This window comes from Sorex araneus, chromosome X (assembly GCF_027595985.1).
Source record: "Sorex araneus isolate mSorAra2 chromosome X, mSorAra2.pri, whole genome shotgun sequence".
In the NCBI taxonomy this organism is placed as follows: Eukaryota; Metazoa; Chordata; class Mammalia; order Eulipotyphla; family Soricidae; genus Sorex; species Sorex araneus.
This window is the reverse complement of record NC_073313.1, coordinates 19,239,556-19,253,939: the sequence shown is the minus strand read 5'-3', so window position 1 is coordinate 19,253,939 and position 14,384 is coordinate 19,239,556. Positions and strand designations below refer to the sequence as shown.

The following is a 14,384-nucleotide window of genomic DNA, read 5'->3' as shown; positions in this document are numbered from 1 at the left end:
GGGCCATAGTACACATCTATTGGATACACCTATGTGACTTCAACGAATCATTATGAAAAATATGTAAAAGATTTTCTTGATACATTTTATATCAATTACATGTCAAAATGAGCTTTTGGATACATTGGATTATGTAAGTTGTTACATTCCAGCTTCTCTGCTTCTTTTCACATTCTTAGTGTGCCTACTAAAAAAGCTTAAAATCGCATTTTAGGTTTCAGCTTCGTTATTCTAGTGGACAGTACTATAAAGACAACTTGAACTTTTTCTTTTTTAAAAAAATCGGTGCAGCTACTTTGATATTCTCCCCTTCCTTTTGTTGTTGCAATAACCGTACACATGCTGGGCTGTGGTGCAGTGCTTGCACATGGGCTTGTGGAAGGTCACACTCTTGGTCTCAGTGCTCGCACAACTTCAGCTTCAGTGCTCAAACATGCCAAACTGTGTGCTGGAAGACTGCTTGATCTGTTACAGCATGGGGGTGGGGGGGTGCTGCAGACAGAACAGCCACTGGGGCTTCGCTCAGCACATATGGGCCACAAAGGGAGTGAACTCAGGACCTCATGCTTGTAAGAAAGTCACTTTTTGCTCCTGAGCTATCCCAAGGACCCCAGGCAATTGGATATATATTTTAAAGCAATAGAAAAAATTATTAGTACTGTTCAATAAAACATTTAGTCATATGGTCTGGGAAGAGGGCTTGGAGGACCAAAGAGAATGCTTTGCATACAGGAGCTCTGGTTTCAGTTCCCTGCATGGTCTTCCTTACTACTACTGGTTATGGACATCCCCTTCCCACACCACAATAAACGAATACATTATTTACAGCATATATAGTAACATTTTAATAGCAATTATATACACGCCATGAAACAATTTCTCTTATCAAAGGCGCGAGTCTCAATTAGTTTTGTGTATACTATTAATAGAAACAGATTTATCAAGGGCAATATTTTGTCTCACAAAAGTTACAAAATACAAATACAGATAAAAGTATAAGAAATTGAAATAGACATTATTTCTATTCAAACTATATGAACATGTGAATTTCTTCAACATCCTCCTTAAATATCATAGAGAAATAAAAGTACAAGTGTGGCTGGCAGGAGAGAAAATGCCAGTCTTTTCCTAAGTTTTACAAAATGAAACAAAACTATATGCAAAATTAAAAAGCAGGTAATATTTTAACTTCTTGAAGGTATGAAAGCCGTTATATAATCTTACAGTAAATACAAAAATAATATAAACTTAGTTATAGTAAACAAAACCAACATCAATTATGCCTGCAATTGCATTAGCTTATTCTCTACAGACATGTATCTATCAAATTTTAGTACAATTACTTTAATACAAAACTCTGTCAATTATAGACAAAGTGCACACAATAAGAATGGACTTTGGTAATCAACAATGAAAATTTTCAAATAACAGAAAAATAGTGTGCTACTTTTATATAGAATTTTTTTAAATTGCATTGACATATTCTAGTCTATTCCAGGGCACTGGAATCAACCTAACAGACTTAGGGATAAAATACAGGGTTTTTTTTTCACCCCTTAAAGGTTTGTAAGACATTTCAAATAAACTGATCTCTTACTAGCTATGCATCTTCCTATATAAAGAACCAGAGTTTTTCTCCTCTTACTTTTAAAAGTCACATATTTGAAAAATTACACAGAGAACATGTTACCTTAATAACATGTTACCTTAAGAACAATTTAAAGAGTCATGTTTTTCTCCATACAGTAATATAAATAACCTTGGGGAATTAAGTTGGGTGATGGTCTGTGATTCCTTGCCATTACCACTTCCCTAACAAGTGGGTATTGAAAAGTGGATGTTACATGTTATTTATATTTGATAAAATATTTTCTGAAATATCTGTTTGAAACAATTTGTATAAATAACCCATTCATATGAGTTGAAACAAATATTTTACTTTTCTCCATGACATCGAAGAGGCTGACTGCTCACTGGCAATTACAAGTCTTGTTTGTTATATTTATCATTCTTTAAATGCCTCCTCATCATTTATAGTTAGACTGGCCATCCCTTCTTAAATACAACTAATACTCCCACTAAAATACTTGAGTTTTCCATATATTGAAACTACTTAACTAGAATGGCAGAGGAAAATAAGCTTGGGGTTATCTAGCATGAATCACAAACATTCTAGAGCCTCAGAATCCTTGGTCCTTATCTTGCTTGCTGATGAGAGCTTCTAAAAGTTTCAGCCTGGCTTTTATGTTCTTGTATTCAGAGTATTCATCAGCAATTGGTCTTCTATCTTCCTTTTGTGGATTTCTTCCTGTTTGCTTATAAAATTGATCATCAAATTCTCTTATGGCTCTCTGGAGTCTCCTCTTCTCAGCCTTAGCTTCTCGGAACTGCTCAAGGAGGACAGGCAGGGGGGCTTCATGTAAACTGGACATGGAGATGGTAGCTGGTTTCATTTCCCTGTTTTCCTCTAGTGGCAAGACCCTGAAAGGCTGGCTCTCTTTAGAAGGGACTGGGCTATCACTCACCGTGAGATGAGATATCTGATCTGGCAAAGAATATTGCTGGCTTCCCTGTGGACAACTGTCCTCAGAGTCCTCTTCTTCCTGAATTGCTGGAATAAAGGACTGCTTTGGAAACGTTGGATTGCTCATTCTGTATCGGCTATAAGGTGCCATTGTCTTCCTGCCTTGTCTAGTTACTTTAATGGCCTCCTGTAGGGGCTGCTCTTCCTTTTGCAGGCATAAAGCTTTTGGAATCTCCTCTCTGAAGGAGCCCAACTCAGCGCCTGCGGTTTCCGGCATCTTTTTCTCTCTAGGCCCTCTGGGTGGCTCCCAGTATAGGCTTCTGGGTCGGGCTTTGGGAGCACCCCCTTGTTCTTCAAACATCTTCAGCTTTAGTTCTTTCAGCCTTTTGCAATCTTTAGCCAAATCATTCATCCATTTGAGAACTTGAGGATTAGCAGTCTTGTCACCATGTGAAGGCCGGTATTTCTTCTCCTGTTCAAATTGTTCTTCGAATCTCTGAATTTTCCACTTCAGGCTCTGGATGTGCTTGGTGAGTTGGGGGATGGTCCGTGGTTCCTTGCCATCACCCCTGCTGTACCGTGAAAAACTGGGGGACATTCTAAACTGCTGAGCACTGGGTGGAGAGGGGGCTGCTTCCGGGTCTGATTCGAATCTCTGGCTTTGGATGGAAGTGTAGCATCGTGGTGACAGCAGTGGCCTGTCACCGCCGCTGATGTGACTCAGCAGCCTGCTTTTCTCGAGAGGAAAGAAATCGCTCAGCATGCTGCTGGCTTTCTCCTGCCCCTCCTTATCAGCGGGAGCAGAGTCACCGGTGGAGTCCCCTCCAGCAAGCACACTCCAGGTGGTTGTCAGGGCTGGCTCTTTGACTCCATACCCCCAAGAAGCTTCTTCTTCATTTAAGTTTTTTTGAGTTTCAAACTCATCCACGGGCCACGTGAAGGCCCTCTGGTCTATTCTTGCTTCTTGGACCCCAAAGATGTAGCTGTGTGGCCCCTCAGCAGCTGGCATCTCTGCACCTTTGTCACATCGTGTCTGGCTGAATAACACCTGTTCTGTCTCCGGACTTTCTCCAGGGCTCCTTTCAGCCTCGGGTTTAAGGATGGACCCGGTCTTGGGGGACCCAGTGTTGCCCACGTTGGAACTCAGCATGGTGTCCTCTGCCTGCTCACAGAGCTGCAGCTCCGGAGGGCTTGATTGAGACATTTTTCCCTAAACTGCCCAGAAAGACCAGTCCACTAGTGTGGCGGCAGTGGGGAAGGCAGGCACGAAGGATGCTGTTTTCGATGAACTTGAAATTCAGACTCTGTTGAGGTAAGGAATATAGGAATATCAATTTGGGATTAGATGATAGTTATGCAGCTTGTCTTAGGTTCTGTTCTTTGAGAATTCCTAGAATGAAGACAACAGGTTGTTTGTTTTGTTTAGCTCTTTACTAGAAAGTATTAAAGAGATTCGTCAGGCACAGTAAGGGCTAAGTTGAATTTTTTTGTTAAATAATTCGCAAAATCTTTGTCCCAAAGTGTTCATGCATATGATATAACCGATATACTGAACAGGACACTCTTCTTGCCATTGATTAGCTGTGCTACCGGTTCCCTACACCTGCTCCTTCAGAGCTGCCTGCAACTTTCACCTGAATTGCTGTTGCATATTCCCATGACCCTGTTTCTACCCAGTGCTCCACCACTCAACCCCAGCACCACCCAATATGTCCAACTTACCACTGCCAGAGCCATTTTCCTAACTACACCCCTTTGATCATGTGCAGATCCTATTCTGAAGAAATCATGGATGATTTCTATTGATCAAAATTCCTTAACACCCAGTAGAAAAAAACCCAAACGTACATTTTTCTTGAGTGACTCCAGGCATGGAAATAGGTGGAGAAGATATTTGGGGAGGTAGACACTTGCCAGTTGGGTAGATGCCAGCTTTGTCTCTCAAACAATTCGTCTTAATTTTATCCAATGGCAAGAAGTATAAGTAGGTCCTTCATTGTGGAAAAATTATGCCTTAATTTTGAACTGGAGAATATTCCAGAATAAATTCTGAAAATAATAGTAAATAGTAAAAATACATTTATTACTAGTATAGAAGTAGGGAATTTGGAGCACATGTCTTTCAGGGATGATTAGGTATGTATCATTCACTCTTGCATTCATTTATTCATTCATAAATCTTTTTATAGTAGATCATAAAACAATTATTTTTAGTTATATTTTATTTGAGGCACCATGATTTTTAATATTGCTAATATTAAACACGTTTAAACACCACACACCTCACCAATGTACACTTCCCTCCACCACTCTATCGGATTCCTACCCCCTCAAACTCATTGCCCACCCTTGGAAAGCTCAATTCTTTTTTGGGTTTTGTTTTTGGACACACTCAGCAATGCTCAGGGATTATTCCTGACTCTGTGCTAGGGATCACTCCTATCAGGCTTGGGGGAACAAATTGGGTCTGAGGGATCTAACTGAGGTCAGCTGTGTGCATGGCAAATGCCGTCCTCATTGCACAATCTATCCGGCCCCTAGAAAGCTCAGTTCTATAGACCAGTTATCAAAATCTGTTGCCTTTACATTTGTAATTCTTTTTTGTTTTGTTTTGTTTTGTTTTGTGGTCACATCTGGCTGTGATCAGGGTTGACTCCTGGTTCCGTGCTCAGGAACCACTCATGGTGGTGCTCAGGAGACCCCATACAGTGCTTGGGATCAAATTGGAGTCAGATACATTCAACACAAGCACCTAAACCCCTATATTAGCTACCCAGGCAATAAAATTGGTGATTTTTTTTTTGCTTTTAGGGTCACATCCGGTGATGCACAGGGGTTACTCCTGGCTCTGCACTCAGAAATTACCCCTGGCGGTGCTCAGGGGACCATATGGGGTGCTGGGAATCGAACCTGGGTAGGCCGCGTGCAAGGCAAATGCCATACCCGCTGTGCTATTGCTCCAGCCCCAAAATTGGTGATTTTTAATGCTATCCTTGTTGTGGAACTTTTGAAAAGTGGCCATAGGCGTTGGAGAGATGGCTCAAAGGGCAGGAGCACCCAGTTTGATCCCTGGCAGCACATGGTTCACTGACTACTACCAAGTGTGTTCCACCTTCCCCATCCCACCCTGCATACATATAAAAGATGATCACAAATTCTTTGATTGTTGTCCCATAAATGGGTAGGATAGAATTCTCCCATTCCACTGTCTTGAATCTAGCTGGCCATCCTTAAGAAGCAACAGAATGTGGTAGAAGTGATTCTAGTGATCTGGCTCCCAGCTAATTCGTTTTATAACACTTCCTCGCCAATTCTTTCATTTCAGTCACAGATCACAGGGAGATGTCAGGTGCAGGAACAGTGAGTAGCACAAGACAAATGTGAAGCCAAAGCCAGAATATTGCAAGTGACCTATGATGAATATCCAGCCCAGCCGAAGTTCTGTTGACTACAAGAACAACAAACATGTGACAATAATCATGTGTGAGACCCTAGGGAGAATCAGCTCACCTCAGCATCCCTGAAATCATGCCTCACAAAATGGTGAGGAAAATAAAATCATTTGGGTAATCCCCTAAATTCGAGGGAAATTTGTTACACAGCAATAGATGGCCAGAATGTTTGCCATATGTTTTTCCTCTTATAATCCCGTCTTTTAAGATGCTTGGTTTTACTTTTAGCTGAATTTAAAGGCTCTTTCCCAAATGGTGTATTAATATAGTACTGTAGCACTGTCATCCCATTGTTCATCGATTTGCTCGAGCGGGCACCAGTAACGTCTCCATTGTGAGACTTGTTGTTACTGTTTTTGGCATATCGAATACGCCACGGGTAGCTTGCCAGGCTCTGCCGGGCTCTGCCGTGCAAGTGGGATACTCTCAGTAGCTTCCTGGGCTCTCCAAGAGGGACAGAAGAATTGAACCTGGGTCAGCCGTGTGCAAGTCAAAAGCCCTACCCACTGTGCTATTGCTCCAGTTTTGAAAATTTCTACTCGAGAAAGAGAAACAGGTTTTAAGTAATCTTCCAATAAGATAGTCCTTGAATTCAAATTTTCAACTTCCTTACAATGTCTCAAAGTAGAGATGAAGAACTAACAATGCCCTTAGATTTTCTCTGAGATCATACTTTGGAAGTGGGAAATGGACATCTAACTTCACTCAATAAAATACTGTGTTTGAATATCCTAAAAAAACACATTGTGAGAGAAATAAATTGGTTTTTCACTGAGCAACTCACCTCAAGTGTTACATATTTTGACACATTTTGAACATACCTGATCTATGATGAAGCAGACTGTATCTTGCCAGCAGAGAAATTTCTCTAAGAATAAGAATTTTCCAGATCGATCAGGCCAAGAAGTTGCTAGAATAATCATGGAGAGAAAATTGGAGAAAACAGCATCTTCTGAAGTCCAATGGCCCACAGTATTTACAACTCCTTATTGAACTTCATTTCAAAAATGTTCTCTATTTTACATTTTTCTAAGTAACTCTGGCCCAAAGCAAAAAATATTGACAAAATAAAGTTCAAGGAAAGAAAAGAACATAAATCTCAACAGTAGAAGAAATTTTCGTGTGAGAGAATAAAAGTAATTTGGCCATAATAATGTCTGTTTAAATATAGGAAGTGACAAATAAGGGAACTGTTGTCTACCCTAATTAGGATCCATGGTCTCTCAAGTCGCTTCTTATAAAATGAATTTCCTTCAGCAATGTGGTTTCAACAATTAAAACTTCATGTAATCAACCTGCCTTTATGGTCAGACATTTTGTTGGAGTCCAGTTCCCAATCTGTCCTCAAGAAATAGAGTCAATTCAGATAAATAGCAAGCTTAAAGAGTAAATTAAATTTAGTATGTATAATATCCTTACAACATTGCCTTGAACAGAGTCAAGACCATGTGCTTTCTAATTGATTAAATATCTACCTGTTTATTCAACAAACATTCATTGATCACCTTCTATGTGGTAGCTCCAATGCTTGGTCCTATAGAAGGGGTGAACTAAGAGTTAATATTCAAAGAGTATGGGTACTGAACAAACAAATACATACATAAAATAACTGGCACCTTGCTGATTTATCAAATGGGGATACTGATATTTAGTTCCTAAGACGGTGGTAATGCTAAGACAGTAGATTGAAAAGATTTAATGTTATTTCTGGGTCATTATGACCATTAAAGAAATAAAAGTTATCACTGTTAGAATTAAGGTACTGGGTCTGAGGGATGACTCAGTGACTCAGCACCTGCTTGCAGAACTGAGGCTATGAGTCCAATCCCGGGCACTACCCCACATGATGAGTGTGATTCCAGCACTTTTGCATTTGGGATCCTGTCGCCATAACAAAAAGTAAAATTGCAGTGCACCATAACCACACACGGGTGAGCATCATAACTAAGGTGTGAGACCTCCAGTGAGTACTGGAATCAAGTATGTGCAATCTCCTATCATCATAACAACAAAAAGGAAAGGAATGGTGAGAAAATTTTAAAGGAAAATCAAAAAATATAATTAAGATACCAAGCAAAGTTTGCAAACAGCCAGATGCCGCTGGAAATGGGGGTTGGTGCTCATTTCCCTGCGATATGGACAAAGTCTAAAAAGAGAGAGTTAAAATATTGACTAGGCTGTAGACTTAACTAAACCAAAGCTGCTTAAAATGGGCCACAGTGTGCTACTTTACAAAGTAAAGTAACCCTTGAGTTAGTCAATTCTCTTCCTGACAAGATCCCATTCCTCATCTTAAAATAGGCAGAAAGACTTTGTGAACCAAAGCTGACCTGACTTAAAACCCCAAGCATTTCTTCTTTCAACACAAATTAATAATTTAAAACAAACTTTCCGAATAACAAATTTCCATTTAACTCAAAACAAACGTCCACTAATGGATGCCTCTAAACTTAGCAACCACTCCAGATGCATTATTGGTGGGATTTTGGTTGTCTCCTCATAATGCATACTAGTGGCAGGGCATTGGCCACATTAGACGGTGCCTGATGCAACCAGGCAATGGTCCAGGACCACGTTCTTCATGGTCCATAGATTCTGACCCTCTTCGGGTGGGCTTTCAAACTATTAATGAGCAATGAAAATGTAAGGGGAAAGAATTCTATGTTCTGACATCAATAGTTTCAAGCAACTTAATGACGCATACTAGGGTGCCTTCCAAAGTTGATGAGCTCAGTCATTGATGGGAGTAACCGAAGAAAATGTTCAGCACAGCTGAGATAACCCAACATTTCTTTCCTGAGCTACTCATGAATCCTGAACCTGAAGTTCATTTGGACTTTTTGTTTTGCTTTACTTTGTTTTTGAAAACTGGAATGAAAAATGCTGCCAGTTGTTCAAAGAAGAAAAGCTTTTTATTTTTCTCCCACTGCCTGACATCATCAGGTTCTACTCAGAGTTGTCCACTGAAATGTGTGTTTGGGTCTGAATTGATAAATTAATTAGTAAACTTTCATTTTAATACTGGATGGGGAGAATAGCTAATGAGTGTCTACCATGGAGCTGGTGAAATAATACAGTGGGTAGGGCACTTGCTTTGCAAGCTGATGATTCTGGTTCAATCTCTGGCACCACATAAGCACCCCCGCACTCCCACCCCACCCCCCACTCCCGACTTCCCCAGGAGTGACCCCTGAGTACAAAGCCAGGAGAAAGCCCTGAGCACTGCTGGGTGTGACCCAAAACCTTTTTTTAAAAAAGGGTCTATTGTGTAACAAATGTGTTTCCTCTTTCAGCTTCCACTGAAGACTACTCCAAACTTGGCTATGGAGTGAAGCCTAGGGCGTCATTCCCCCTTGGGACAAAAGCACTTAAAATGAGAAAAGTTTTGTCTGTGTCAGAACGCTCACAGGGTGCTCAAGCTATCTTAAACGGCTCCAATACAGGTGCATGCAGAAAGACAGGAAGAGGAACCTGGAGACAGCCCTCTGGTTTCACCATAAAATGAGGAGATTTAGAATAGCAAGCTTTTGGATCAAGACCAGTAGCACGCATGACTCCAAATTCTAGCGCTCAGTTCTAACAGCAGGCATCAACATGTAGACCACAGGCAATGGGACACAGGAAAAAGCTTCTAAGAAAGGTAGACTGATGGGGGCCACTTCTGTGTGTAGCAGCCATTCAGATGAGGGTGCCGCCTCACCCAAGACCCACCTGCGGCTGGACGGTGAGCCTGGCCCCCTTTCCTTTCATTGTAACTGCTGCAAAGAGCAGTAAGAGAAGCCACGGAATTTACTGAGCCTAGTGAAAAAATAAAAATGTGGGGGTCTCTGGTTCCAGAAGCAGGCAAAGAATACTATTAAATATATGAAAATATGAAATCTTTGCTGCACTCTCTCACTTTCTTACAGGATTTTAAATTCCTATTTAATATTACCCTAAATCCCATTCTGTGACGGGATGCATGTGCACACCGGGCTGCCGGGTTCCCTTCTGCTCTTCTTATCACTATGCCCATGTGTAGTGCCCTGACCTCAACCAGGAAGTCAACCACCCACCCCCTGGTCTACTCTCCCAATCTGATGTGGCTGGCTCACCCTCAGCGAACTACACTTTGATATCTGGATTGGGGTGGGCTATAAGCTCCTACAAGCTCCTACTTTCCAAATTGCCTGTTGAACCTGCCATGGTGCTGGCTGTCAGCCTGGGTGGCAGGGTCTCCTGCCACATACCACCTGAGACTCTGGGGCCTGCACCCAGCTCCATGCTCCACCTGCACATTCCTTGCACCTGTGCCAAGCACAGCACAGGCCTCTCCCATCTTCCCATTCTCCTATCCCACCCAACCCAAAGCACTGCGCCTCTTCCCTCTAACACTGCCTGGACACTGCCAGGGTAGAGGGTGGCAGTAATCACAGGACAGAGAGAGGAGGCCAGGCAGGGATGGGGCTCCAGAAGATGGAGAAGGGTGGTCTAGAACACACTGGGCAGGGGGCAGGAAGGTAGACTCCAAGTGTGCCAGGCTCCGGCCCCTCACTCCAATCTGCTGTCTCAGGACTTCCTTTGGGCAACATAAATTGAGAGACAGTATTGCCAAGAATCTCACTGCCACAACAGTGAGAGGTCACAGCCAGGAGCTCTGAGCACAAGGCCCTCTGCGGAGCACTAGACAGATACGCACAAAAGCCACGATGCTATAGTCCCTTGCCCCCAAAGTTCTCAAACTTAATCTGGTAACACTAACCAAGTTTTCTCAGTGCCTGGCTCCTTTGCTGGCAGCCAAAGCTGAAAATAATGGAGTCCAACACACCTCAACTTTTTTATACAATTTGTTTCCTTTGGAATTTGGACAAAGTACTTTTTTCTGACTTTCTTAATAATAATAAAAACTACTAGAAGGTAGGGATTGTGTCTTTTTTTACTTTTGAATCAACCTTTATTTTATTTTAATTAATTTGTATATATTGGTTCCTTTTTTTAATCGAATCTCCATGAGATACACAATTACAAAGTTGTTTATGATTGGGTTTCACTCATACAATGTTCCAACAGGGGCTGTGTCTTTTACAGAGGAACACTGAAAGTCAGCATACCCCAATTCTAACTTTGGGTTCCAAACTTAACCTAGCAAGAAGGGAAGAAATCATCCACCAAATGAAAGACTTCATGTAGAATTTTCTAGATTCCAATTAATCCTTTTCAGATGCCCTTGAAATAAGGAGCTTTGTGTTTTTTCAAACCTGTAGTGCACTATTTAATGATAGTAAAGTTGTTTCTTTAAAAGAATGTTTTTATCTGAGGAACCGTGATTTACAGTATTGGTTGGATTTCATGCATAGAATGTTCCAACTCCACACATTCATCAGTGTCCACTCCCTGAGCTTTGGGTTTTGATATCATTGAGTAATAGAACATTTCTGACAACTTGGTGATTGAGGAATGTGCCTAAGAAGTAGAGTGTTTACCTGGCATGGTGAGGCCTAGGTTCAACTCCAGCACTTAAAATAGAAAGAAAGTTTGACACCTCAAAGTCACCAAAACATCCGCTGATCTCTGCTCTAAGCTGGGACCCTCAATACTGTTGACTTTCTTTCTATCCACTTCTGTGTTCATATGTGTGGATGGTCCTCCCACCCTACTCAGCCTGGGGCAGTGCCCCTAGCATGGGTCTCAACCACCACCTTCTGTCATCATCAAAGGCATCATTTAAAAATATTCCTCAAATTCGAAGTAAATTGTTGAAAATGATAAACTCAATGTTGTTTATCTACTGGTGGACTCTTTTCCATGCACATGACAGTTAATTGTCCAAGCTTTCAAAGGTAAAGAACTTGGGTTGGAGATATAGTATATAGGAATTAAGGTATAACTCCTATATATATGTATATATGTTGCTGAAGCTGACTCCAGTTTAATTCCTGGCAGCGCCCAAGCACTGATCCCTGAACACAGAGCCAAGAGAAAACTTTAAGCAATGCAGGTATAGCCTATGAACCAAAAAAAGAAAACAACAATGAACTTGACAGAAAGAGAACTTACCTCATTTACATAGCACAACATCACAGTGCACAGAGCACATCTGAGTGCTGTTAACAAAGAATAAACACATTTTTTTTTGCTTTCCAAAAGTCATTTGAGCTTAGCAATATTATTTTCTTGGAATTTTTGTGATATCAATATGGTACTGAAATGATGTTTCAAAAAGTTCAAATGTTATTTTGAAAATTGACCATGGTTGTTGTTTTTCTGAAATACTCTTCTAGCAGGGGTGTCCTTCATCAATGACACAGCCTGTCATGTTTTACAAGCATTACTTACATTGCACCAAAAGCTGTGGAGGCAATGCTTCATCATTATGCATGTAACCCTACTTTCCCAAACCATAGTTAAGATTTACACACGCATGGAGTTACTGTCAAGATAGAGGGGAAATACAGTGAAAGCACACTGTTAACTCTAAAGCTGAGTTCAAAAGTCAATGTTCAAGGGCCATGCAGGCTGTTTACATCAAAGCAAATCCTGATATGGGGAGGTTAACTATGGGTTCAGTGCTTTGCACCATATTTACAGAGAATGAGTCCTGAAAGAGAAACAACCCCTTATCACCTTCTTCACCCACCCCTCTGTCTATCAGGGGGTCATGTTAAGGGCAAAGACAAATTTCAGATGATCTCACTCATAGGTGGGATACAGAGAAACAACATACAGAGAAAAGCCAGGGGAAAATAAATCCTTGCATTTAAACTATAGAAGTGAAGTGAGCAGAGCGGGAGGGGATGGGGTGAGAAGTGGTACAAGGGTTCAACGGACTAGTCGAGTGGTTGCAAACACCTTAAAGAGGGGTGAAACTCCACCCCTAAAACATATACCCTCTTTTCAAATAAAGTTATTTCAATTTTTAAAATATTATGCCCTTGTTAGGATTATTAGCCTGTCACTAACGCTGCCCCAAAGAAATCCCTCTGATGCTCCTCAGATTTCATAGGACACGTTCTTATAGGGGTTTCAGGAGGTACTTGCCCTCACTCTTCTGCTCTGCCCTTGTCAAGTTATCTAGTTCCTGATGGCTACCAGGCAAGTACCTGTTTTTCTTCTGTGAATTTTCGAGTAGTGGCTCAGGAAGGGGTCATGCTTCTCTTGTCCTACTCTTCCATAGACCACATAGCACTGCCATCCTGAAGCCCAGGATTGGCAAATTCATGAAATGACTTATGAGTGAATTCTGATGAATGAAGCACCTTCAGCCTTAGAACCACCCCCCATCTTTGTAGGGATTTGACCATCATCCAATTAGGCCCAAGGCAGACCCCCACACGTGGATTGCCCCCCTTATCCGGGGGTCTTTCCTTTCATCTGTTGCCCTCAAATGAAAACCACCTACATTCAACTCAAGTGGGCCTAAGACTGCAGGCATCTTTAAGCCTGTTAGGTCATTCTGCTGACACTCATTCCTGGTTTGCAGCTGAACCGGAACATTTGCTTCATGAGAACCCCTTATGGCCCTCTGAATTCCTCAGTAAATCTAGTCCGGGGTGGTCACAGCACCCAGAAGTCACAACCTTGATGGGCTAAGGACACTGAAAAGGCTTTGGAAGTTGAGGGCAACTCAAACCATTAGGCCATGGTACTGAACAACGTCCCCGACAATAGCCCTAGAGGAAGTCAGAGCCCTTTTACAAATATGAATGTCCAGACCAAACCATGGAGAAATCTTTGTAATTATTTCCTCCACTGAAGTCATTAAGTGCCTCAATTTCAGTCCCACTAAGTTCTTGCAGAAAAGAAAGACTTTGGGTGGATGTTGGTGAGCCTAAAACACAGAGAGGAAGATGAACAGGAAAGATGATAGAGAAAGAAATCTGATTTTGGAAAGAGCTTGAGGTTTCAACTACAACTGGAAACCGTTGTAAGCAAATCCACCAAATGATTGATGAGTAAATTCAGTAATTAAATCAACCTGGTTTCTCTAAATATGATTTCCCTTCTGAGAATAATCAGTAGAACTCTAAAGTGTTTGTCAGAGTCATCTCATATTTAAGTGTAAATAACTTTGTGTCATATGCAGAGGGCAGGAAAGAGAATAGAGGTATTGGCTTCATGGCAACAAATTATCAACTGGCTAACCAGTCCTCTGGATGCGGAATACATCCATAGTCTTGTCCTATACAGAGATGAATATTGTGATTGTTTAGATGATCCAAATTAAGAAGTTCTTCTCTATGGAACTTACTTGAAAGAATCTGGTGGAAGGCATCAGGAATGATGGAAGGTTTTCAGGGATATGTGTCTAAAGCAAACCGAAGCAGTGCTTGTGTGTCAGTTGGAGAAGTCTTTCTCAAAGTCAGAGATGAAATTGAAAGGGGCATTGTGATCTGAGCTTCACGTCTCAAAAAATACGAGGGAGGCACATT

The 14,384-nt window shown here is 41.4% G+C and overlaps 1 protein-coding gene across 1 annotated transcript; it reads right to left on the bottom strand.

Moving 5' to 3' along the window:
* Nucleotides 1-2,180: 2,180 nt before the first annotated feature.
* LOC101557074 (protein FAM13C-like) lies at nucleotides 2,181-3,728 on the bottom strand. Its single transcript, XM_055120138.1, has one exon. The coding sequence runs from the start codon at nucleotides 3,726-3,728 to the stop codon at nucleotides 2,181-2,183; it is 1,548 nt and encodes a 515-aa protein (XP_054976113.1).
* Nucleotides 3,729-14,384: the final 10,656 nt, after the last annotated feature.

Excerpts from the sequence above, each read along its gene's own strand:
- LOC101557074 (XM_055120138.1), bottom strand. The coding sequence starts at position 3,728 with ATGTCTCAATCAAGCCCTCCGGAGCTGCAGCTCTGTGAGCAGGCAGAG.